Source organism: Danio aesculapii, chromosome 22 (assembly GCF_903798145.1).
Source record: "Danio aesculapii chromosome 22, fDanAes4.1, whole genome shotgun sequence".
Lineage (NCBI taxonomy): Eukaryota > Metazoa > Chordata > Actinopteri > Cypriniformes > Danionidae > Danio > Danio aesculapii.
Genome location: NC_079456.1, coordinates 13,404,782 through 13,430,443, shown reverse-complemented (window position 1 = coordinate 13,430,443; position 25,662 = coordinate 13,404,782). Strand labels below are relative to the sequence as shown.

The following is a 25,662-nucleotide window of genomic DNA, read 5'->3' as shown; positions in this document are numbered from 1 at the left end:
ACAGTGCTGGTGCTCCTCCAGGAGCAGGGTTGAGAAACACTGTACTAGAAACGTCCAGACAGGTGTGTTAAAGGAAGTTAAACTGTGCAGGACACTGGCCCTCCAGGACTGAGTTGGGCACCCCTGCCCTACACAAACAGGATGGATTAAATAAAAAAAAAAACATGTCATTGTGTAGGAAAACATTTGAACTACGAAATGTAGTTCGACGATTGATTCGTTTGATTGTAACATTTAATAAATAACATTTATTTAATGTAAATTGCTATAGTGTTTTTTGATATTTAAATCAGGTCATACGTTAAAACCGACATTTCGGAAGGCCGCTTTATCGCATTCGATTAAAGTTGTATATCTACTTACCTTTATCATCAGTTACGCGCTTAATGTTACAAAATGTGTTGTTTACTGAGGGTTTATTTAAGTTTGAGGTTGGATGGAAAACTCTCACCTGGACATTTAGCAGTTTAGCCGACCTGAGGAGAACATTTGAGGGAACTCATCTTCCGTTTCACTTTCACCCGGACAATGTTAAATGTAACACCAAACAATTTGACAATTGTAACACGTGCGGGACGTTTTCTGAATGTTTGGGCTTTGTTTAATATTAAGGATATCAACGAAACGCTCAAACTAAAACAAAATGGTTGGGAAAATCAAACGGATTCGTCAGAAGCTCCATCACGGCGCCGTGAAGCTGGAAAATGCGCCCGAAAACAGACCCACGCCGGAGAACCTCGAGAAAATACAGATCCAGTCCTTCCAGCTGACAAGAACAGACGCAAAACAGCCCAAAAGCAGCACATCTGACAGCAGCAATAACAAAAACACAAAGGTATTTGCATGTTTGTTTAAAATCCACTGTCGTTACATAGTGACATAGTGTACTGTTATATATATGAGTTTCTCCTTATAAGACGACTATTCCGCTTCATGTGTTTTCTCTCCTTTTTTCACGTAGGCAATCAATTTTCCCTCTGCAGTTTTTGCTGGAACTAAAATCTCCCCTGAGTCTTTAGTACAAACACTGAAGGTCGATGAAGAACCATCAAACGCAATTGTAACCAAACGAGGAGAACTCAAAGGTGTGTTCCTTTAATTTCTTTGCACATATTAGCTTCTAAATAAGTTTTTAACAAATTAAATACAAGTATGATTTATTTAATATATGATATACTTTTGTTAAACGCAAATGCATTTTTATTTGCTCAAATTTGCTTGTAAATATGTATTTTTTAATACGTCACTACACGTAAATATATAATTAGTGCTGGGCAAAAAATAATCGCATCGCAAGGTTTGTTTTGATGTAATATATATTTGTGAATTAAATATACTTATTATGTATATGGTTCCCAGTGATGATGCGTTGCAGCTGAAAGGGCATCCGCTGTGTAAAACATATGCTGGATAAGTTGGCGGTTCATTCCGCTGTGGCGACCCCGATTAATAAAGTGACTAAGCTGAAAAGAAAATGAATGATGTGTATGTGTACACACACATACATACATAGAACAATTTTATTACATATTAAAAATGTTAATATAATTTGTGTCATATACACATTATTTTATATCTAAATATGAATAAAATTATCAAATATATGGATGCCTGTGTGTATTTATACATAACAAATATACACACTACACACACTTAAACTGTCAGAACAAGCTTTTATTTTGGATGTGATTAATCGTTGCTCAGCATTATATATGACAAATTGTAAAATATTTTATTATATTTTTTATATTTTATATTTGTATTATTTTGAAGAATGTGAACACACAGAATTATGATATTTAAATCTTAAACACATTTTATGATTTTCACAAATATAAGCCGATTTTTATTTTATTATTTTATTTATACAAATGTATGCATAACAATAATAATTACATAAATGCATTATTTTCAACAGATTATGGAAATATTTCAGCAGAATATTTCAAGTATTTGTTACTATAGAAATAGATCATAATGCTTATCATCTATTTATTTATTTGTAATTTAAATGTAATTTGTAGCATTTAAATCTGAAAATGCTCTCTGAGAAATGGTGTAATCCTTAATGAAAATATTTTTTTCTTCTATTTATAGGTAGTGTTGATAAATGTTAATTTAATATTTATAGTTATAATATCGTAATGTTTAATAGTATAATTAAAATGTAATTTATTTTATTATATTATATTACATTACATTAACGCTTGTGGCCACAAGATGGCGAACTGTAACGCTTTTTGGATTTCTATTAAATTTCAAAGTCCAGAATCTCTAACATACTAAAAGTTGTATGTTTGAAATCAGTGAAGAAAGACATAATTTATGCTAAAACCTGCATCAGATATTGAAAATTCAGCCTGTTAATTTAACAAAAGCTATTTCAAATCCTACCGCTAAACATGGAACAAAGATGTGTAGTTTCAATGAAAGTTTACCTCACACGTCCTGTATTTTTCAGTCTCTGTGTGTGTGTTTGTGTGTGTGTGTGTGTGTTTTGAGACTGTTCTATTTCTGTCTGTCTGCAGTAAAAATAACTCATGCGTGAACATGACTGCTAACTCCACACATGCTATCAGTGGCGTTGCTAGACATAAAGCTCTACTGGGGCACGCACCCCTCCCCCCCCACATAGAAAAAAATAATAATAATATATCTATGTAATTTTAAGACACAATTGGATGATACTAAGATTATTTAAGAAATCTTTTGCATGAATATTAATTTCATTTGAATGAAATTCTATAGACAATTCAATAAAATACAAAAAAGATAGAATAATCCGTTGTCTTAGACTTGACACATGGCAGAGAATTAGGTTTATTAAGTCTTACCTCCCTGACTCAACATCCCTCCGTTTTGCTTCACACAAAAAAATCTATCAGGAGGCATGCTTAGTAAGATCACCATTATATTGTTTAAACTTTTGTCAAAACAAAAAAGGCCGTTTCGCCGGTTTTACAACGCATGAGCGGTGCGTGAGCAGCAAGTAGCCTGCTTTTTTGGCATGCATGTTAACTACCGGGACAGAAAAGCAGCGCGTGCGAGAGGCGCGTGGGTTCTCTGCGCACATGTGGAGATCAGTTTGCTTTCTTTTTTTTTTTTGTTGGTTCGGTTGCACATAGAGAATAACGCCTTTATTTCAGAATTACCACTCCTAATAAATACACTTGCATATGAAGTAAATCATATCTCAATGCATTTACTGGGGCACTGGAGATTTTTACTGGGGCACATGCCCCCAGATTAGTCTACAGAACAAACCATCATTATACAATAACTTGCCTAATTACCCTAACCTGCCTAGTTAACCTTATTAACCTAGTTGAGCCTTTAAATGTCACTTTAAGCTGTATAGAAGTGTCTTGAAAAATATCTAATCAAATATTATTTACTGTCATCATGACAAAGATAAAAGAAATCAATTATTAGAAATGAGTTATTAAAACTAGAAATGTTTAGAAATGTGCTGAAAAAATCTCTCTGTTAAACTGAAATTTAGGGAAAAAATAAAGAGGGGGGCTAATAATACAGGGGGGGGTAATAATTCTGACATCAACTGTATGTATTTAAAATAACCACATTAAAATTTAATATTTTTATTTTCTTTATTAATTTTTGCATGCTTGAAAATTAATCAGTCGAGATATTTGAATGTCTATTTTTGTTTAGTTTTTTTTTACATTACATAAAATAAAAAAATTGTTTTAATTATTAATGGTGCTGTATGTACATTTTTGAATTCTAAAGCATAAAAATACCATAATATGTTTGCGGAAACGATGCTTAGATCAGCTTTCTGTGTGTCCTTGTTTCGGTCTCTATAAACTGCCTGCTCCAGTTTACCCAATTATATTTCAGGCACCTTGGAATGCCTTGGTGGAAAACTCTGTGTATTTCATTTCAGTCATGAAAGCTACCTCAGTGTATGCAGGTTTGGCCAAAACTACAACCTTCAGAGGACAGGAGCAGCCTCCGAAATGAGATGAGATTCAGAGTCATAAAAACAGAGTCATTTTTAATTAGCAATAAATAATGTCTGAGGAAAATCCCCTCTGCAATGTTTTAAATTTGTACCACAATACATAGTTCAACATACATCCTACATACCTGCACTTTTTAAGTTTAATTACAATTGTGTATATAAACAATTAAAACATCTTCCACCTTATACAGTTGAAGTCAGAATTATTAGCCCTCCTGAATTATTAACCCCCCCAATTTCTGTGTAACAGAGTGAAGATTTGTTTTCTCAACACATTTCTAAACATAATAGTTTTAATAACTCATTTCTAATAACTGATTTATTTTATCTTTGCCATGATGACAGTAAATAATATTTTTCAAGATACTAGTATTCAGCTTGGAGTGACATTTGAAGGCTTAACTAGGTTAATTAGGCAAGTTGGAAAATTTGAAAGACAAAAACATTCACAGGAGGGCAAATTCATTCTGACTTCAACTGTATATGTGGTAGTCTCTAACTCTGCCTCAGCAGCGTCTGACAGAAAGAATCGATGCTTCAGTGGCTTTGCTTTGACAGAGCGAGATCTTTAGTCTCTTTAATTGGAGGTATCAGTGTCTCCGTTTGACCTCTCGAATTCACCTCCTGCACCACCAGTTTCTCCCCAGCCATCCTGCCACCTCCTCAGTCTCCTGCGGGACAGAGCCGATGCAGAAGTGCAAGTGCAGGGCCAGAAAAAGGGCAGTCGGGTTGTTCTGTCGGCTCATAATTGTCGGTGTCCGTTTCAGCCAGATCTCTGAACATGATGCTCTCTCTGGGATGGATGTGGTGCGAACGATGGATTTTTTCCCCCCCTGATCTCTCGTTCTGCGGCCGGATTGGGTTTCCATTGGGAGATTTGGGCAGGACGGAGATCCCTATCGGGCACATACAGCAGAAAAACACGGCTGTTGTTATTCCTGTGGTGGATGATAGGCCGATTGACTCGCTGACGGGCGTTTTTCTGATCTGAGTGCAGTTCTAGAGTGATTTTGAGAGGGATTTGTGTGTGGAAATCTGTTGGATGGAAAGAACGTGATATAAACAATGGTTACAGTAAAATGTATAAATCTTAGTGTCTTTCTTAAAGAGATATTTCATCCAAAAGTAAAAATTTCCCCTTAATTTATGTACCCATTGGTCATCCAAGGTGTAGATAATTTTCTTTTCCCTTTAGTTAAACATTAAAGAGGATTTTTAGCTGAATCTGTGGTCCTTATTGATTATATAATGCAATACAATGAATACAGTTTATATATATATATATATATATATATATATATATATATATATATATATATATATATATATATATATATATATATATATTATTAAATATCAACATTCAAATAAGTCCAAATCAATCCCTGTGGCTTCTGATGATACACTGAGGTCTAATAAAGCAAAAGAATTTGTCTGTAAATTCAACATTATTTACGATATCATAAGTTTTAATCTGCAGCCTGGGCTAGCAGGCTGATCTCGGTGCATGTAATGGCCTGTTTCCACTGAGTGGTACCGTTCAGTACACTTTTATGGCCGTTTCCACTGTCAAAAGGAACCAAAAAGTGAACCGTACCATACCACTTTTTGGGTACCCTTTCGAAAGGGTACCTATCTAGTACAAAAAAAGGGTAACAAAGGGAGCTAGGCGCACAGCTGAATGCTATTGGTTTACAGAGCTATTGGTACACTAGTGCGTGCACAAGCCAGGAGAATGAAAACAAAGGAAGCGCCATTTTTAAATACACTGCTGAGATATTACACTGTAATAATATATACATATAATAACAAGCCGTGGTTAAGCCGAGCTTAAACAAACCTTGTCGTCGTCTTGATAAACAGCCACAAAGCCAAGAAGAAGAGCAGAATCTATCCTGTGCCCCATTTCTATAAACAAGGCCGTCTAAAGCAGAGAGCTCTCCAGAGATTTGAATATGATTGAAATAATGAACATCTTGAGCTGATGATAATAATTATTGAAGTGCTTCTGACACGCGATTCTTTGTAAAACAGACAAATACAAGAGTGAATCGCGAAAAAACTAAGGAGCAAATGATTGTTTCAGCAACTTAAAAAGTGAACAAACTGCCATGTTTAATTATTATCATCACCTTTTGTACAATTATGTACTCGGAATGATGGAATTACTTTCCAACAACAGGTCACATGAAGGTGAAGATTAAAGATGCAGTGGAGAGGTTTGCACTGACTGTAGGCTAAAGGTTGTGTGTTGTTTTTGAACCCAAATAAGGACTAAATGTATGCTGTATTTTTTTCTGTATTTGGCAACATATCAGATACTGTAAGGGTCTGTATGTGTCCATATATGTTGTGTTTATTTGTTTTATATAATTGCAGACATTACAGTAGGCTATTGGTAAATTTACTCAAGCAGTAAGATAAAAGGAAAGTACCACATAAACTTTTTAAAGAAATTCAGTGGTCTTCAGAGATTCATTAATATAACTAATACTTTAATTGTATCATGGTTTGTTTGGCATGTCAGTGGATTTAAATCGTTACAAATTTGAATGCCAATTGCTTTTGACCCAGTTTGCTGTTCATTGTTACGTTCCTTATTGCTGGTTGACTGCAAGGAAAGTTTTATTATATAGCACATTTCATACAAAATGTTAAATTAAAAATGCTTTGCATAAAAATAAAAGTAGGGTTTTCAGGTCCCATTTCCACCACAATGACGATTGAAAAAACAACCCCTTTTCCTTTGTCAGTCAGAGTCCACAAAAGAAAATGTTTACAATATCTTCTCTGATATTTTGCGATGCACATAACTCCAAGCTGACGCTCCGTTCATTTAATATGTGATATGCTTAAATATATAGAAGATGGTTTTACTGGTTTTGCAGTGGTCTTTGGGTTGCCAGGTATTTGTATTCCGTGATCAAATGTCCAATAAGGAACAATTCATTTTTCATTTTGTGTTTGCAAGAAAGGAACATTTTAACGACTGCAGCACATTTTGGCGACTGCTGGCTCAAAAAATGCCACCCGCAACTTCTTGTTTTTTCCCACAACTGCATTTTCAAAATAGCCCAATTGTGCAGGAAAACTATTGCTGCGTCCGAAATCGCCTACTACTCAAGTATGTACTACATTTGAGTTTGATTTTACTACACAACCTTTCAAAAATTTGTTTTATACAGTATTAATGTAAATAGTATGAACGGAACTCGGACGTACTACATCCGCAATTTCTCATTATCACATGACTTAGCCGCGTCAGTTGCTTCGCTTCACTCCCGTTCATGAATTCTCTCATGTATGCCACATGGAACAGGGCACTTTAGAAATTATCCAGAAGTAGCAGGTCATCTAGATACTTCTCGCCTACTAATTTTCATATACTATGAATTCGGACATACTACTTGTGCTGCATACTGTTTTTAACATACTATATAGTATGAAATTATGTGATTTCGGACGCAGCCCAAGGCCACGGCTACACTGGCTGCATGTGTTTTGTTCAGTCACTCATGTGTATTAATTTTGTATTAGTTTTTGTTGTTTGAATTTTTTGACTGCCATAGTTCTGGTAGCCATTGACTTGCATTTTATAAAGCAATAAGGACCAGAGTTTCTGCCTAAAATAGTTTTTAATGTTCTACTGATTATAAAAAGTTGCAAAAATCTAAATAAATGAGCAAATTGATGGCAAATTTTCATTTTTGAGTGAACGTTGTCTTTAATGTTCAGTCTCTTCTTTCCAGAGTATCATTAGGTAAAAGCACAGCTTTACATTGTGTTTATCATATCTTGAAAGGATGCAGGACAGGGCTGTTTTTGTCTGGATATTGTCAGTTTGAAACAAGTGTGTAGCGTAAAAAAGTGACGTATTTCTCTCTTATCGAGTCACTTTTCCAGACGTTTTTCCACAGGCCAGAGCTCACAGTGTCCATATACAGACTAAAGCACTCTGACGTCTGTTTATAAGTCTTCGTGTGGCTGTTAAAACTGAGCGTAAGGTTGTTTTGATGTGTACATGACACGTAATCGTTCATGACTAATAAGTAAGTCTCATGTTATTCTCTGGGGTCTGTCTGCATCAAATTTGTCCCGGTTTAGCTTTCCTTCACAGGAAGATGCAGGATATTTGAGATGCTGTTTCTGTCTCTCTCATAGACACACACACATAGCAGCCAGAAGTGATTGGCATGTACAAAATAGCGCACTGAAATGTTTGCTGCGGATGTGGAGACTTTCTTACAATTGGGTTACAGATGGTAATTTAGTTTTGTGAAGCTGAAATGAGTGAAAACTCCCATACACTGCTGAACGAATTGAATTTGGTCCTTAAAGTCTGTAGAAATCAAAGTTTACAATGTTTATTTTGCTATCACGCAAGTTAATCCACTGAAAAAACTAAATTGTTTTAGTAATCTTCAGTCAAAGTCTGACCATTTTCATTCTGGAGGTCATTCTCTGTTGAAGTCAGTTGGACGTAGGGCTCCACGATATACCATTTCAGCATCGATATTGCAATGTGTGCATTCGAAACAGTCACATTGCAGCATCTGCGATGTTGAGTTGGGATTATAGTTAATTATCAGTGTTATTTTACATCACATTTCATTATTTAATTTCTGTACCTGAATACTGTTTGACTCTTCGGAAAACCACTGGTTGTTTCACTTTTGTCTTTGCTATCTTATTTATTCCTTGCAATTAGTTTGATTTACTCCGCTACAAAATTATCCCAATCAATCTAACACACCTGCCGGGAAGTTTCTAGTATACCTAGAAAAAGCTTGATTAACTGGTTAATTGATTAATTCAGGTGTGTTTAATTGGGGTTGGAGCTAAAATATGCAGGACAATGGGCATCCAGGACTGGGTTTTGACACTCCTGATGTAAATAATGCAAAAAGAAAGCTCCGCCCCCGACTCAATATTCAATATCAGTTGGAAGTACATCAACATACTGAAGTAAAACTGATATAGGGTATATGCAGAGCTAGTGTTTCTTCCCTTACTGATAAACTTCCGATGAACGCTTAATGTGACTTCTTTTCATTTTATAAGGTACCTTTTACAGCATCGATCAATCAGTTAAACAGACTTTGGCATTCATTTAGTTACTCAAGCGTTAAGCAAGACAAAAGTCGTTTATTCGTACGCGCCCGTCAGGATCAGCAGGCTAGCGCAGAAGCTCCATTGAATATACTAGGGTAAAATAAATGCTCATATTATAAAGACATGGCGGGAAAAATGTAATATAATGCAGTGCTTCTTGTACAATCTGAGACCCACTTTATATTGGATATCACTCAGCCAGTGGAGATTGCTTATTTTTAAAGAAAACTGACTTTAAACGCGCCGATTTTGTAATTGCATACAGTTCACCAGAAGCGCTTAACCCAGGTTACTGACAAATTAAAAGTCTTTCCGCATACTTTCGCATATACCCTATAGAAATAAATTCAGATCGCATTTACACACCACGTTTTATTTTGAATGAGTGTTATTTTGCTTTTGTTAAGGTGTGATTAAAAATGGTGTGATGAAAATCATTAAAACAGCATATTTTTATTTGTTGTACTGTAATTTTTAAAATATTTTTAAAATGTATTTTGAATGTGTGTGTATATATTTAACATTCCGTTATATATAATATATGTGTTATTGAGACGGCATTGTAGGTTGCATTAAGAGCTTGAACGTCAGAATAAACAACAGTACATTTTTTTTGTATTCCAAATAGTCTAATTTTACATTTTCATTTTATTTATCAAGATCATGTTCCATGTAGACATTTAGTAAATTTCCTACCACAAATTTATCAACTTCATTTTTCATTAGTAATATGCATTGCTGAGAATGTCATTGGGCAAATTTAGAGGTGATTTTTCTCAAATAGTTAGATTATATATATTTTTTTTATTTATTTATTTTTGTTTAATCCGTCAGATTTTCAAATATTGTTTCTCTTCCTAGTTATATCATTATATCATTCTAACAAACCATACACCAATGAAAGTCTTATTTTTTCAGCTTTCAGGTGATCTCAGTTTTAGAAAATTCATCCATTTAACAGGTTTTGTAGTTCACCGTCACATATTGCATATGATACCGTATTCAGCCACACAGACATAACTATGAGTTGAAGTAAAATACATTTTATACATGCATATTAAAAAAAAACATATTTTGGAAGATACATGATGGGTAAACTTCCATCGCTAAGGTCCCTGAAGGAGTTTTCGATGAGCAAATTTCTCATATTTTCCTCAGTGTTGCTCAGCAACCATGAGCGTGTAGAGTTTCTCGCAGAGGTCGACTGGTTTTCATGCCTTTCTCTCTGGTTTAACACACTCCTGTTATTTTTGGACCAAACCTTCGCTGTGCTTTAACAGTTTTTAACATTTGTTGCACGAGTGAAAACTGACTGTGGCCAGTTTATATTGTGTTGTTTTCATAGGAATCTTTTTCTCTCTTCATATCAATCAAAATGATTCTTATTACTGTGCATTGAATAACTCTTAAAGCAGTAGCCATCAGAATAAGTTAAAATAATAATATAATATGTATGATTTTAATGACTAAGGATTTCAGTATGTTATTAACTATTTAGTCATTTAATCTTTTAAAGGGCATTCCTTTGAAAATAAAGTACATATCATGTGACGCATCATATTTCAATATCCATTCATTTAAATATGATTCATTAAATTATGTTTCAATGCACAGTAATTTAATTGATCTTTTATTTAACATTATTTCACATTGGAATGGTTGTTAATTATACAACAGTTGTACTATAGAAGTACTATTATATATTTATGAAAATGTAATATTAATAACTAATTATAATAATATAATGTTATGTAACGTCATATTTTTTAGAATTTATTCATTTTTATTAATATATTTTTAATCAGTGAAGCAGGTCTATTCATTTTTCAATGTGCATTCATTTAAAACAATTATTTTAGTATGATTTATTATTATTAATTATTAACACTCAAACTTTACTGTAATAATATTAAATCAGTTTTATTCATTACATTTTTTCATTTTGGAAATTGAGGCACATTGATTTAGTATTTTAGTTCTCTATAGTTTACCCAACAGTAATTATTGTTCATAATTGCAGTATGTTATAATGAATATACTAAATTATTAATAGCAATTGAATCATTTTAATTGAATCTGGATTGACCTCCGCGGTCAGTAAATGACCTCAGTCAAATGGAAATGAACACACAGATGCACATATAACAGGACATATAGATTGACGTCACACTCAATCTGATCTCCAGAGCTGTGTACAATCGCTAAAAACACACAGTATGTTCGTGCTGATAAGACGTCACCATGTGAAAACAGGAAGACGCATGCAGTTAAAACAACACATGTCCTACTGTAATCTACACGCATCAAACATGAGCTCATTTTCCAGTCCGTATGCAATCCCACAGCAAACATTGCCTTACAATTTGCGTAGTTTAGTATTGTTTTACATTTTTATTTCAGATTTATTTTTAACATTTATTACATATATTTATAACATATATTATTTTGATTATACTTGATTTATATTTCAAATATTTTCTTATTTAAAAAATTATATAATTTTTTTTTTCAAATATATTTTATTTTTATTTTATTCTAGCTATTCTTTATTTTCTTTCAAAAGTGAAATGTATTGCTCATGCCTTTTTTTTCCTTTTTCCTTTGAGAACTGAACCTGTAGCCTCTGTGTTTTCGGTCATGTTTGGATCTGAACCTGTGTTGTTTTGACAGGTGTGCTGAGTTCATGATCTGCAGACAAAACAAAACCAGAATGAACCAAAACACCTGCATTTCAGTCAAATATAAAGCCTTCTTCAAAGACTTCATGAAAAAGCCTAGTGCTTTTGTGTTGATCTGTTTGAAGTAGTCTTGTTGCGGTTAACTAGCACTGTAACTGTTTTTTATTTTTTATTATGAACTGAAATAAAATAAATAAAATTAATAAAAAATTAAATAAATTGAAATAAAATGAAGTGTATATATCAAATTAAATACATTTAGTTATTAAAGTTTAAAGTGAAAAAAATCAAGTATATATTACATGGTTATTTGTATATGTGGCTCTTACCAAACCTACATAATTTAGGATGAATACTGATTATACGAAAATATTAAATAACACTAGGTACAAATACTAACGCTGGTTTAAATTAATCCACTTTTGAAAGTAATATTACATTTATATTTCTTTTGTTTTTTTTTCCTCATTTATATTTTCAGTTATTTTTATTTATGCTTTTTAAGGTCTGTGTGTGTAGTTTTGTTTGTTTTATATCAATTATAACATGTATTCACAATCTTTTTCATGCCTTTTTTCATGTGCTATTTATTGCCTTATATTTGTATTTATTATAAAAATTCAAATGATGATTTTGGGGGTTTTTTTGTCTTCCTTTGTTTGTACACCCTGTTTCAGCGGCTTAAATGCACACAGGTACGTGCCAAAATATTAGAATATCGAGGGAAAGTCCATTTATTTCAATAATTTGTTTCAAAAAGTGAAACCTGTGAGCTATATTAGTTCACTACACAAAGTGAAATATTTCAAGCCTTCATTTGTTTAACTTGTAATGGTTATATTATAAATTAAAGATGAAAAAACTCAAATCCAGTATATCACAAAATTAGAACATCATGATAAAGTTCAACATTGTAGGCTCCCTGTGTCTCAATCTAGTCTGCTTATTAATGCAAAGCCTTGAAATTGCCTCAGTCTGGCTTAGTAGGCTTCAGAATCATGGTGGAACTGCTGACTTGACGGTTGTGCAGAAGAGCATTACTGGAACATCTTCATAAGGAGGAAAAGTCTCAAAAGGCAATTGTGAAACAAGCTGGATTCTCACAGAGTGAAATATCTAAGTATGTTAAAAGAGTGTTAAGAGGAAGGGAAAAAAGTGGCTGGAAAAAGTGCACAAGTATGACCATAACCTTGAGAGGATTGTCAAGCAAGGGCGACTGAGGCTGGTGTCAGAGCATCAAGAACCACCACATACAGACATCTGCATAACATGGGATACAGATGTAGACTTCCATGCGTCAAGCCACTCCTGAACCTAAAACAATGTTAGAAGTGTATGCGCTGGGCTAAAGAGGAAAAGTACTGGTCCGTTGCCCATTGGTCCCAAGTCCTCTTTTCAGATGAAAGCGAATTTTGTATTTCATTTGAAAATAAAGATCACAAAGTGTAGAGGAAGAGCTAAGTGACACAAAAGTCAAGCTGCTTAAAGTCCAGTGTAAAGTTTCCACAGTCAGTGATGGTTTGGAGAGCCATGTCACATGCTGGTGTGGGTCCGTTGTCTTTTATCAAGTCTAGTCAATGCAGCTCCACAATGCCAAAGATACCAGTACCTGGTTTAAGGACCATGGTATCCCTCTTCTTAATTGGCCAGGAAAATCACCTGACCGTGACCCTATTGAAAATCTAAGGGCTATTGTCAAGAGGAAGATGAGGGAACAGAGACCCCGAAATGCAGACAAGCTGAAGGGTGATATCAAAGTAAATGGGCTCTCATAACACCTCAGCTGTGTCAAAGGCTGATTGCCTCTATGCTGTAATAAGTGCAAAAGGAGGCCCAGCAAAGTACTGAGGACATAATACAGCACATTAACAATTTTCAGAAGGCCAACATGTGTTTAAGATCCTTTTTTTTATTGGTCATAGGGATGCACCGATCCCGATACTTGGATCAGATATCTGTTCGATATTGCATATTTTTGCTGGATCGGGTATCGGCCAGCTGGTACCGATCCAAATCCGAGTTTTGCATTAATTAGGTTCATTTTGACCTGCATCTATTAGACCAGCAGATCGCAGCATGCGCAACACTGGAGTAGAGAGGGTTATTACCTGCTCTTCACGCAAAAAGTAGGCCTACCTGAAACTTTAAATTAGAAAAGACTCAATAAAACATTGGAGAGATCCTCAACGCAACGATTTCTTCCCTTTGTGCTGCTGTTTTGGAAGTGTCCGCAGGTACCGGAAGGCTGTACGCTGTGTCTCAGTGATACATCAAGCGATTCATTTTTTTGCAACTGGCTGCGCAGACTCAATGTGCGCCGCTTTGTAAGATTATTCTCAAAATGAGTTTCTGTTCTCTCATCCTTCCGACTGAGTTTATTTTTCCAAGGGGAATACATTAAGTGCTGAGAAGTTTGTAAAGCCTGGCTCATCGTGGTCAGAATAGTTGATTAAATTATTAAAAGTGAAACTGACGTGCGCATATGGATTGTCAGTAACAGAAAATTATTTAGCTTAATATAGGCTACTCTGAAACTGTGAACATTTCACTGTAATTTTATTTATATTAATATTTTATTTAACAGACCTTTTTGTCAGTTTCTGCGCTGAAGCATATAAGCAGACCTTGTTTTGAACTTCATCTCAAATATTCTTGTTTATTTTGTAGACAACTGACCAACAAAAATGCATTGATATAACCAACAAATAATACTAAATGAAATTTGTTTTAAAAAGATAATTTTCCAGACAAAATAATTTTTCAGACATTCTTTTAGATTCTCCGTCTCACTCGCGGCAAGTTTAAGTGAGGGAATGTTTATTAAGTAAAACTGGCCTCAGATGGTTTAGTAGTCTGCGTTCAACCTGCAGGAAAATATTCGGATCTATATCAATCGATACTCAGAATTTTGGTATCGGATCGGTTCCAAAAAAATGGTATCGGTGCATCCCTAATTAGTCACATGAAATATCCTTATTCTGTGAAATGCTGGATTTGTTTTTTTTTTTTTTTTTTTTTTTTTTTTCATTTTTAATCCATAATCATTCAAATGAAGGCTTGAAATATTTCACGATGTGTGTAGTGAACTAATATCACTTTTTGAAACCAATTATTGAAATAAATGGACTTTCCCCTCGATATTCATTTTTTTTGGCACATACCTGTAGAGTCAGCTTTTGTTATTGAAAAAAAAGTGGTCAGTAAAGGAATTTTTTTTTCCCTAGGCACAGTAGAAAAGAAACAACAATCGAAGAAAGAAAAAATGAAGGAGCGAAGAGAACGATGGCTCAACAGTGAGTATATTTCCTCAATTTCCTCATTTTGTTCATGGAGGAAAGCATTTATACCCTCAATTGTTGAGCGAACCCGATCTGTTAGTGCTCATATAAGTGTCAGGGGCTGATGGGAACTTCGGATCATTACCGCCACACCTCCGATCTGACGCCTGTATTCGCAGCGGCCGATCGATGTGCCGCGTAACACAAGCTCATCCAGCGTGATTATAATTAGGATCTAATGGGGCTCTCGGCTCCAGACGAAACCCAAGCTGAAGGATTGTCAGGAAATTAAAAAGATGTTAAGGGTTTCAAAGACACTCAAGGTTGGCCTGCAGGAACACTTCTACATATATACAGTCATGGTTAAGCCTGTCAGACACCCACATGAAAATATAATATAGTATTTTAGCTGATTTGTTGCACAATCAGCTAAAGTGTTGCTAGAATTGTTTATATATATATATATATATATATATATATATATATATATATATATATATATATATATATATATATATATATATATATATATTGCATCTCCAAAAATGATTGAGGTCATGTCTATGTGTTGTGCGATAAGTCGATATATTGATTATTGTGACAGGCCTAGTCATGGTCAAAACTATTGCCCCTTTCGGTAATATGAGCGAAGAGGGTTGTGAACATAAATCTGTGTTGTTTATTTATTTTGTTGTAAAATAAATGTTCATCTCTAGGACACCAACAAATTATACGAACAAAGAAGGTGGTGAAAATTTTGTTTTAGTTTTTTAACATATCATCGAAATGAAATATGAAAATGGGTGAGAACTCAATATTGAAAGAAAGAAAATTACAATATGAACAAAGAAGGCTGTGAAAAATGTGTATTATTTATCTTTTTTAAACTTTTGTTCAGAGAATTTTACAAAAATCTAAACTTTCATTGAAATGAACTATTGAAAATGAGGAGGAAATCTCACAATGAGATCAACATTGTGTTGGTCAAAATTATTGCCAACCGCCAACTTATCCAGCATATGTTTTACGCAACCCATCACTGGGAAATATTCATACACATTCACTTACACACATGCACCTATACCACATTCACCTATACCACGTTTTTGCACTTGTGGGGGAAACTGGAGCACCTGAAGGAAACCCAGGCGAACACAGGGAGAACATGCAAACTCCGCACGGAAATGCCAACTGACCCAGTCAGGGCTTGAACCAGTGACCTTTTTGCTGTGAGGTGACTGCGCCACCGTGCTGCCCTGTTTTCCATTCAGAAAATTATAAACAATGTAAACTTTCATTAGAATAAAACAATTAAAATGGGGAGAAAATCTGTTATCAACATTATTAGCACCCTTTGTAAATATGGGTGATGTATAAGAAAATGAATTTGCATTGTTTATCCTTTTTAACTTTAAAAACCTTTAAATTTTAACAATCACAAAAAAATCTAACCTTCCATTAAAATAAAACAAATGAAACGAATGATTGGGTAAATTGGTTGTTTTTCTCTAATTGTGTTAGTCAAAATTCTTCAACACCGTTTTGTTCAGTACTTTTTTGCTTCCATCTGTCTAGACAACAGCTGTAAATCTCTTTCTATAATGCTTGATGATGTTGAAACTTGGATGCAGATTAGAGAGTTTTTTTAAATCCAGAATCACCGCAGATCCTACAGGTTCTCTGGACTTTCCTCTCAGGAGACTTTATTTTTTATGTTTATATGCTGGAATAGTTCGGCTTCATTCCGCTGTAGCCACCCCTGATAAAATAGGGACTAAGCCAAAGAAAAATGAATGAATGAATAAATGTCATTATGAAGGATTCAATTCAATTCAATTCACCTTTATTTGTATAGCGCTTATACAATGTAGATTGTGTCAAAGCAGCTTCACATAAAAGGTCACAGTAAATAGGAACAGTGTAGTTCAGTTTGTAGTGTTTAAGTTCAGTTCAGTTGAGCTCAGTTCAGTGTGGTTTAATCATCACTACTGAGAGTCTAAATACTGAAGAGCAAATCCAACGATGCGCAGCTCTACAGATCCCGAACCATGCAAGCCAGTGGCGACAGCGGAGAGGGAAAAAAAACTTCACTAAAGGTAGAAGTGAAGGAAAAAAAAAACCTTGAGAGAAACCAGGCTCAGTTGGGCACGACCATTTTAATTTCTCCGCTGGCCAAACGTCTTGTGCAGAGCTGCAGTCTCAGTGGCGGAGGCTGGAAGCTGGCCTCAGTGAAGACTCGTCTGTCTCTGGAGCGTCACAGGAATCAGTCTCATGTTCTCCACTCTTCCTTGACCATCACAGTAGCTGCTCAGGATTCGGCCAGGTCCAGGATATAAAAAACCTTGGGATCATCTCGTCGTTGGTCTTGGATCGAATCAGTGACTGCATAGTCTGAGGGCCTCGGGAAGAGTATCTCCAGGTGGAAATGGAGAATAAAGAAAATAATTAGCGTAGCTGCTGTTCATAGTGTATATCAACAAGATGCAACCATGGCTTATTAGAAGACTTCCAGCAGTGAAACTGAGAGCCATGGATTGACTCACAATTCAATTAAATGGACTTCATATATTTAATTTATAAACTCTTTTTTGTTTTCTGGTGCCAATAATTTTGGCCACTTTGTGTTGGAGAAGACCATCTCATGCACCTACATGCACACTTTCAACTGTTTTTAATGAAAGGTTAGGTTTTTAATTGTGAAAATTATAAATGAAGAGGACAAGTCATTTATTTTTTCACCGTTCTTTGCTCATTTTTACCAAGGGTGCCAATAATTTTGACTATGACTCTATATAGTCATGTAGTAATAAAATAGTCATAACACCAGTCCAAAAGCAGAGAGAAAGAAAAAATGACTTTTCTGTTGTGTTTGAGAGATTTCAGTGTTTTTTTTTTTCTTCCATACAAGTACTGTGTTTTATTTGGACTGAAGCAGCTGGTGTCCTGTCTTCCGTCTCTAAGGTTTGCTTTGGTTTTTCGATGGTTGTTTGACATTAGTAGTTCGAGTCAGTAGTTATTTTCTGTCTGCGATCTGGACAGGAGGTCATAATGCAAATATTGAAGGTCTGCTGGAAGGAACTGAGTCTTTTAAAGATTTTATTATATGCATTCAGTGTCTTTCTGTTCATAATGTAGCTGTTTCAGCCTGAAAAAGTCACAAATTGTTTCTGAATTACCTCCAGGAATTTGCACGTCACTGTATCTTCAGTATAATGGTTGAGATCCATTGTGTTTCATTACTATGTCCAGGATGCACTGTTTGATTTGTCCAATATAGTAACAAAGTCCTTTTAAGGCATGTTATTTTACTTGGTGGCCCTCTTTGATATGCCTTTTTGAATGGGGAGACATCAAATTCTCCAAAACTGTTTGGCAAGCTTACAATTAGATTTAATATTTGAAACGTTAATGAAATTTAACAACTGTCTCTTAATTTTTTTTCTTCTAAATGTTAGTAACTTGAAGGGAATAAGATCACGACACCAACCTCAGTTATTGCTCTTTTAAAAAATGTCATCCTGTCAATCAAACAACAACTAACATAAGATTCAAAAACTTGCGTGTTACTCAAGATCTGAAAATCCACGTCAGATTGCGATGGTAGTCTGAAGTAATTTCCAACTTAATCCAGAAGGCAAATATCTTCCCAAAAGGGCAACAACCACTTTGTTTATTTGTAATTTGCATTTGAACGGCAGAGGTGGGAATTTTTTAATTAGGGACAGACTCCACATTCGTTTCTTATAGATTACAAAACCAGAGAACATGTATTTCCAAGTTTATTTGGTTCGTTTAAATGTAGAGATTTCAAGCTTTATATAGATATGTTTCTCATGTCCGTCAAGCAAATTTCTGAGATTCAAAACTGTCATAAAATCACACCTTTAGACCGAGCCCCTTCCTTGTATAGTCGTCTGTCTTTAGAGATTAATGATTGGTTCCTTTACTTCAAGACGGTATAGTGGCCATATTGGCCATTACTCTTTTCCCCATTCAAAACCATATGAGTGACATGTCTTGTGTGTTTTATAGTATTTGATAGTGATACACATTTGATTTCTTACTCAATTTACAGGGTTCACAAAGGTCATGGAATGTTAGGCTTTTCGCTGCGTTTTGCAACAGTATAGTCCACACACATTCACTCTTTGCACCTACCGAGTCAGTGCAGACCACAGACACCTGCATCGTGAAATGTGGAGGGTTTTTTTTTTCTTCCATTCACCATGCCAATATCTCGTTGGTCACAGAGGGCGAGCATAAAATGTTTGTGAATAAAAGTGAAAGTGCCAAACTGCAGTTAAAGTCGACAAACTAAAAATGAAACACCCGAAATTGCATGAAACTCCCGAGGAAATGCGGATAGCGCGATGACACTATGACATTAATCGAATTATGTGCTATAACATGTAAAACGGGATCACGAAAGTAACACTTAAAAAGCAACTCATGTAAACACCTTAATCATATTATTGTCTTAATTAGATTAATAATTCAATTACTGATGTCCATGTAAACGTAGTCATTGTTAACTCCCAAAACACTGTTAACCCATTTATGTGAAAGCGTTAATGAAAAATCTTAAACATTATCTGATTATTTAACTGCACTCAAAGAGGGTATTTTCAACTGCAGGGAGGACAATAAACCAAGAAAGATCCCGACTTCTGCCAGAAAAGACAAACATCTTAATTTTTTTCCAGAAGAATGGTTAATAACAGAGTCATTTACCTTAAAACCCTTGTACATTCTTTTACAGGAAACTTGTTTTACAATTATTGGTTTTGTTTATTTTATGTTGAAAACATAATAATAAAATAAAGTGTTCTTAATTCTGTTCAATTTGTTTTTGTGGTATTTTTTTCACAAAAAGAAATACTAAAAAAAGTACAGATAAGAGAACCGTTGTGGTATCGATAAAAGTAGTAATACTGTTAACCTTAACGATACCCATCCCTAATGAAAACATTGCTATTGAAAGTCAGGGATTTTTTTTTTTTTTTTGTCCAGGGACTTTTATTTAATTTTTAAGCGAGTTGTTTCAGTTTTTGGGGGGTTTAGACTTTTTTCAGTGCAATTTTATTCTTTTCCCATGCTTCACCTGGTAACCAGTCATATAATGTGTGCGCATGTGTGTAGAGATCAGTGTGATAAAGCAGGCTCGTGAGCAGCAGGCGGCTGCAGTGCGCAGGAGAGCCACACCGGTGGTGGGCGACATGAGACCTCTGGCAGACGCTCTTCCTGAACTCCAGCAGCTCCTGCCGTCAGCGCAGAGCCAGAGGAGGAGGAGCAGAAACACAGCGTGAGTCTACACACACACATACACATTCAGCATCTCTCACATGTGTGTGTTTCCATTAATTAGCTTATGTGAATCACTGCTAAACAACACATTAGAAAGAACAGATTTCACTCAACACCTGCCTTGTGCCAATGGGATTTAGACCATAATGGCACAATGTGTACAATTATTTTCATTCAAACACCAAAAAACCACTAGAACTGCATTAAATATTGATGACTTATGTAGTTATATTATGCCAGATGTTTCAAAGAATACTTAAATGTAGAGAAATAAGACATTTTTAAACTAATGACACAGACAGTGACATCAAACAGCCTCGATTTCCAGTTTAGTTTTAAAGAAAACAGGGAAAAAACAAAAGACGCTTTAATATGTTGTGTGTTTTATTAGCAGCATTGTAACAGAACCCTAAAATATATTTAGTACGATAAAACTGTGCTGCTTCTTCCCAGAAACATGATTTCAATCTTGTAGGGTGTATTAAAGACTACAACTCCCATGATTCCACACTCCATTTACACCACAGGTCTCAAACTCCATTCCTGGAGGGCCGCAGCTCTGCACAGTTTTGCTTCAACCCTAATCAAACACAGCTGATGCAACTAATCAAGGTGTTCAAGATCCTTTTGATCACCTCGATTATTTGGATCAGATTTAAAAGTTGTTGAATGCTTGATTTTGATTGGCTGATGTGCTTATTCTGAAGCGCGCACTTATTTTCATTTAAACGCACATTCAAAGTAGTTCCAGGCAGATTTTGACTGCTTTCGATATCACTAGGCTGAATAATATGTTATTTTACAGCTACAACAGTCCTCAGTAGAGCTGCAAGATATTGGAAAAAAACAGATATTGCGATATTTAAATTTTCTGTGATAAATATTGTGATATAAATACAGTTTCACAAGATAGTTTGAATAGCGCTATTTGAAGGTTTTCTGGGGAGTCTAACGGTATACAGTTAAAAAAAAACAAAAAAATCACAATGCAAAAAATGCTTTGCTTACTTTGCTTGGTCTCGTTTCTAGTCCAAAATATCAAAACAATTCTTAGATCAAGTAAAAATATTGTTTGGTTTTCAACTTCAGAAGAAATAAGGCAAAATTAAAAGTTTTTCATTAAAACAAACTAAATTAACTGCTAAATCTGCTAAATTATCTGCCAGTAGGTTAAGTACAGATGATGGAGGCCACTGTGCTCATTGGAACTTTTAGATCAGCAGAAATTTTTCTGTAACCTTCCCCAGCCTTGTGCCTCGAGACAATCCTGTCTCGGAGGTCTACAGATAATTCCTTTGTCTTAATGCTTGGTTTGTGCTTTGGCATGCACTGTCAACCCTGGGACCTTATATAGACAGGTGTATGCCTTTTCAAATCATGTCTAATCAACTGAATTTACCACAGGTGAACTCCAATTAAGCTGCTGAAACATCTCAAGAGAGATCAGTGGAAACAGAATGTACCTGAGCTCAATTTAGAGCATCACGGCAAAGGCTGTCAATACTTCTATACATGTGATTTTTCAGGTTTTTTATTTTTAATAAATTTGCAACAATTTCAAAAAACTATTTTTTCAAATTGTCATTATAGCGTATTGTGTGTAGAATTTTGAGAAAATAATGAATTTAATCCTTTTTGGAATAAGGGTGTAGCATATAAAAATGTGGAAAAAGTGAAGCGCTATGAATGTTTTCCGGATGCACTGTATATTGCGACTATTGCGGATGCACATATTGCGATATCAATACTGAAACGATATATTGTTGAGCCCTAGCCCTCAGTTTCCTGTTTAAAATTCGAACATTTTTACACACAGCTTTTTATGTTGCTTTTTAAAATAATTTTTGTTACAAATTTATTCTCCAATTATTAATGCAAGCTTTGAAACAAGAAAATATCAGATTTATTCCTATTATTAATTATTTATTATTAAGTGTAAATCTATACTTGTAAGTCTTGTTAATACATTGGTTAAATGTGGGAAAACTAGTAAATATACCAAAAAATAAAGGCGTTTAAGGTTTTAATGACTTATGAAACATACTTTCATGTAACTTAAACACCTTTTGTGATTGCTAAATGTTTTTTTTTTTTTCATCTAAGTGTTAAAATATAGGCTAAACCTCAACTAACAACAACACATTTCAGTCTTCTTATCTTTAGCAATCCACTGTAAACAGATGATATTGTTGAAAAAGCACATGTATATCACAAACACAGGCTATAAGTGTCTTTCCTAACACATGAAACATCTGTTTTTAGTCGACGCTCAAATGTTTTTAACACCCATGTCTCTGCTTTTGATCTGAAGTTGCTGTGTTTTTCTGTGTGTTTTTTCTGTTAGTCATTTGATGTACGTTTTGAAGTCTCACTTTGTTTCACGTCAGTAAGTCTAATAAATGACACTCGTGTGAGGAAAAGCCTTCGCTCTCCACGACTTCAAACATCTGACTCCGGCAGACAGGCTTTTTTGTTTGTGAGTTAATGATGCTAAATATAAATAGATCTGTGTGTGACACCAATGTTTGTTCTTGTTTTCTCGTCTCAGTTTGGTTAAAAAGAAAGCAGAAACCACAGACTTCGCCAGGATGAAACCGGCACAGAAACGAAAACATCTGTAAGTGAAGGACGTTCAGAGTTTATTTAAATGGAAAAAAGGGTTTGATTAAAAAAAAAGTTGTTAATAAGAAATTAAAACATGTAAAAGAACGTATACAGGTCATGTTTTACACCAAAAAATAAATGTTTTAAGAGATTTAAGCATATTTTAAGGATATTAAATTATTTACTTTTGCGATATTAAACACATCTAATATATTTTTTTATAATTTCGTATTTATTCAATTTTCTTATTTCCATTATTTTATTTGTTTTTTATAAAAAATTAATGTGGTAAAAATGTTGTATATATTGCATATTATTAATTATTATATATATGCGGCACTTATTTTGCTAGACGTTTAATTGCTATGTGGCAGAATATTGATTTCAGGGCAAAGTTTTTTTTTTTTTATTATTTAAATTATTTTATTAATCTTAAACTGGTCAGAACTGTAGCAACAATTGCTTGTGGGAGGAAAATAAGTTATTAACTTCATTATTATTTTTATTTTTCATTTTTCTCATGACAGTTTAGCATGTTACCCTAATAAAAAAAGTAATTGCTCCAAACAAATCACTAAAAACTGTATATGAATTCATATTTGTGTATTTTATATTGTTTAAATACTTTTTAATTTAAATATTATTTAACATTTTGACATACTTTATAGAATACAAATAATATATATTGTTTAAATGAAACAAATATTTAAGTATTTAATTTATTGTAATATGTTGTTATTATAAACTTCATTTTTGTTTGGTTTCAGTGAAACAGAAGTGTCTTTCTTCAGCGAAGCCTTGAAAAATCCCACCTTCAAGACCAACCCTTTAGCTGCGATCGGTGATCATCTGCGAAAACGACTCAAACAGGAAGACGAACAGAGTTAATCACAACTGCTGGTAGACTACAGAAACTACAACGTATTATATACACTCATACATTGAAATGAAATAAAATAAGTATATATTATAAAACAGTAAGGAATCAAAGAAAAATGCTAAATTTGCATTATCTGACACCTCATCAAGAAAACAGAGAACAGTTCATCTTAATTTTGTGATTTAATAAGCAAGTGTAAGTGTAAAATGAAATGCTTTCATGAGCAGGTTATGTAGGAATTTTTATTGGCGGTTTTCAAGTTGTCTGTTTTTGGCTATAAATAAATCAATTTGAAAAGTATTGCGCAGATGTTTTTCTACTTTTTTTGCAACTTTTGTAAAGACAGTGAAATTTGATGATACAATTTGTGAAAAATCGCATTAGTAAAGCACGACAACAGTTAATAGATATACAAGTAATATAGTAAATATGTTACATGATATATAATAAAACAACTGCATAATTCATATTTATTTGCATAATTTATATTTACTGACTCTATGCAGCACTTTCGGATCAACTATTTATAATCCAAAATAATTCCATCCAAATACACCCTGTTGGTAGACTATGAGAACTGCATCTTTTCAAATTCTATTAAATCGATTATTATTGAAACGAGCAAATACACAAAAAGGTTCTAGTTTATTAATAAATGAAATAATTTGTAATCATAATAAAATATAGATTTAAAACAAAGAAAAAAATTATATCTAGTAATTATTTATTTTATTAGTGTTGTTTGTTTGAAAAAAAAAACGACTTAACAATAAAATAAGCAAAGAATTACACTGACTTGCAATGAAAAAAGGTACAGCAGGACCTAGCTTTTAGCCAAGAATGATGGTTAACTTTGAAAACAATTGAAACAGGAAGGCGAACAGAGTTAAACGCAACTCTAGAGCGGCGCCCTGCTGTTAGCTGAGAAGAACTGCATCTTATTGTACGTCAAAACAAATACCATTAGCAGTCGTAATAAAACATGAAAATGAAAAGAAATGGCAAGAATTGTCATTCTTAAATGGCACTACAAAAATACTATGCCCAATAAGTTTATCCAGCCTGATCTCACAAGGAAACGCTACTATTTTACTTATGGTGAGAGAAGTAGCTAGTCATGAAAACTTTTTTTTTTTACAAACCCTACCCCTTATTAGGAGATGAAAAAATCATACTAAAATGGAAGAATGAGAAATGAATATGAATTATTCAGTAAATCAAAAAGTTACGAATTGCTTTGAAATTGCGCCGGTTTATCGCAGTTAATAAGTGTAGGATAAATGATTTAAATGTCAGAGAAAAATTAATTAAAAATTAACATTTTCTTCAATAGCGACGTCAAAGTCCCTTTTTTGTATTTTGTATTCTATCGTCTTTGGCGACGTTTGCTAACACAGAATGAATTTTAACGACAAAACGAGCAAAAATGTAGTTTTCAAGAACCTGACTGTGTACCTGCGGCATTCATTCATGAGCATCACAGACAAGCGGCTGTAATCAAAGCGAGATCTGATGTTTCAGGCGTTTAGCTCATGGCTCTAGATTTCCATGGAAACGCACGCTGTAAAAAGGAGGAAAGGCCGTCTCTTTTCAGAGATCCAGGAGAAACTGGAACCTTAACCCTGTCATTAACCTGTGATCTCTTCAGCAAACGCTTGACTCTCTGGATCAGATTCACTACATATGCCGTAAATGTAGTGCTTCAGGTTTGAGATGGTTCATGCAGTTCATCTGATGGCAACGTGGGTGTAGATATTAGATGATGCTCACCCACACAAGATTCTTCATCTCCATTTTGTTTGGTTTGTCCTAAATCCATTC

At 34.2% G+C, this 25,662-nt stretch overlaps 1 protein-coding gene across 1 annotated transcript; it reads left to right on the top strand.

Moving 5' to 3' along the window:
• The first annotated feature begins 530 nt into the window (after nt 1-530).
• Nucleotides 531-24,141, top strand: slx9 (SLX9 ribosome biogenesis factor). Its single transcript, XM_056448611.1, has 6 exons — nt 531-835; nt 962-1,085; nt 15,000-15,068; nt 20,193-20,355; nt 22,906-22,974; nt 23,729-24,141. Exons 1-6 carry the CDS (start codon nt 644-646, stop codon nt 23,847-23,849), a joined length of 738 nt encoding a protein of 245 aa, XP_056304586.1. The 5' UTR covers nt 531-643; the 3' UTR covers nt 23,850-24,141.
• The last annotated feature ends 1,521 nt before the right edge of the window (nt 24,142-25,662 follow it).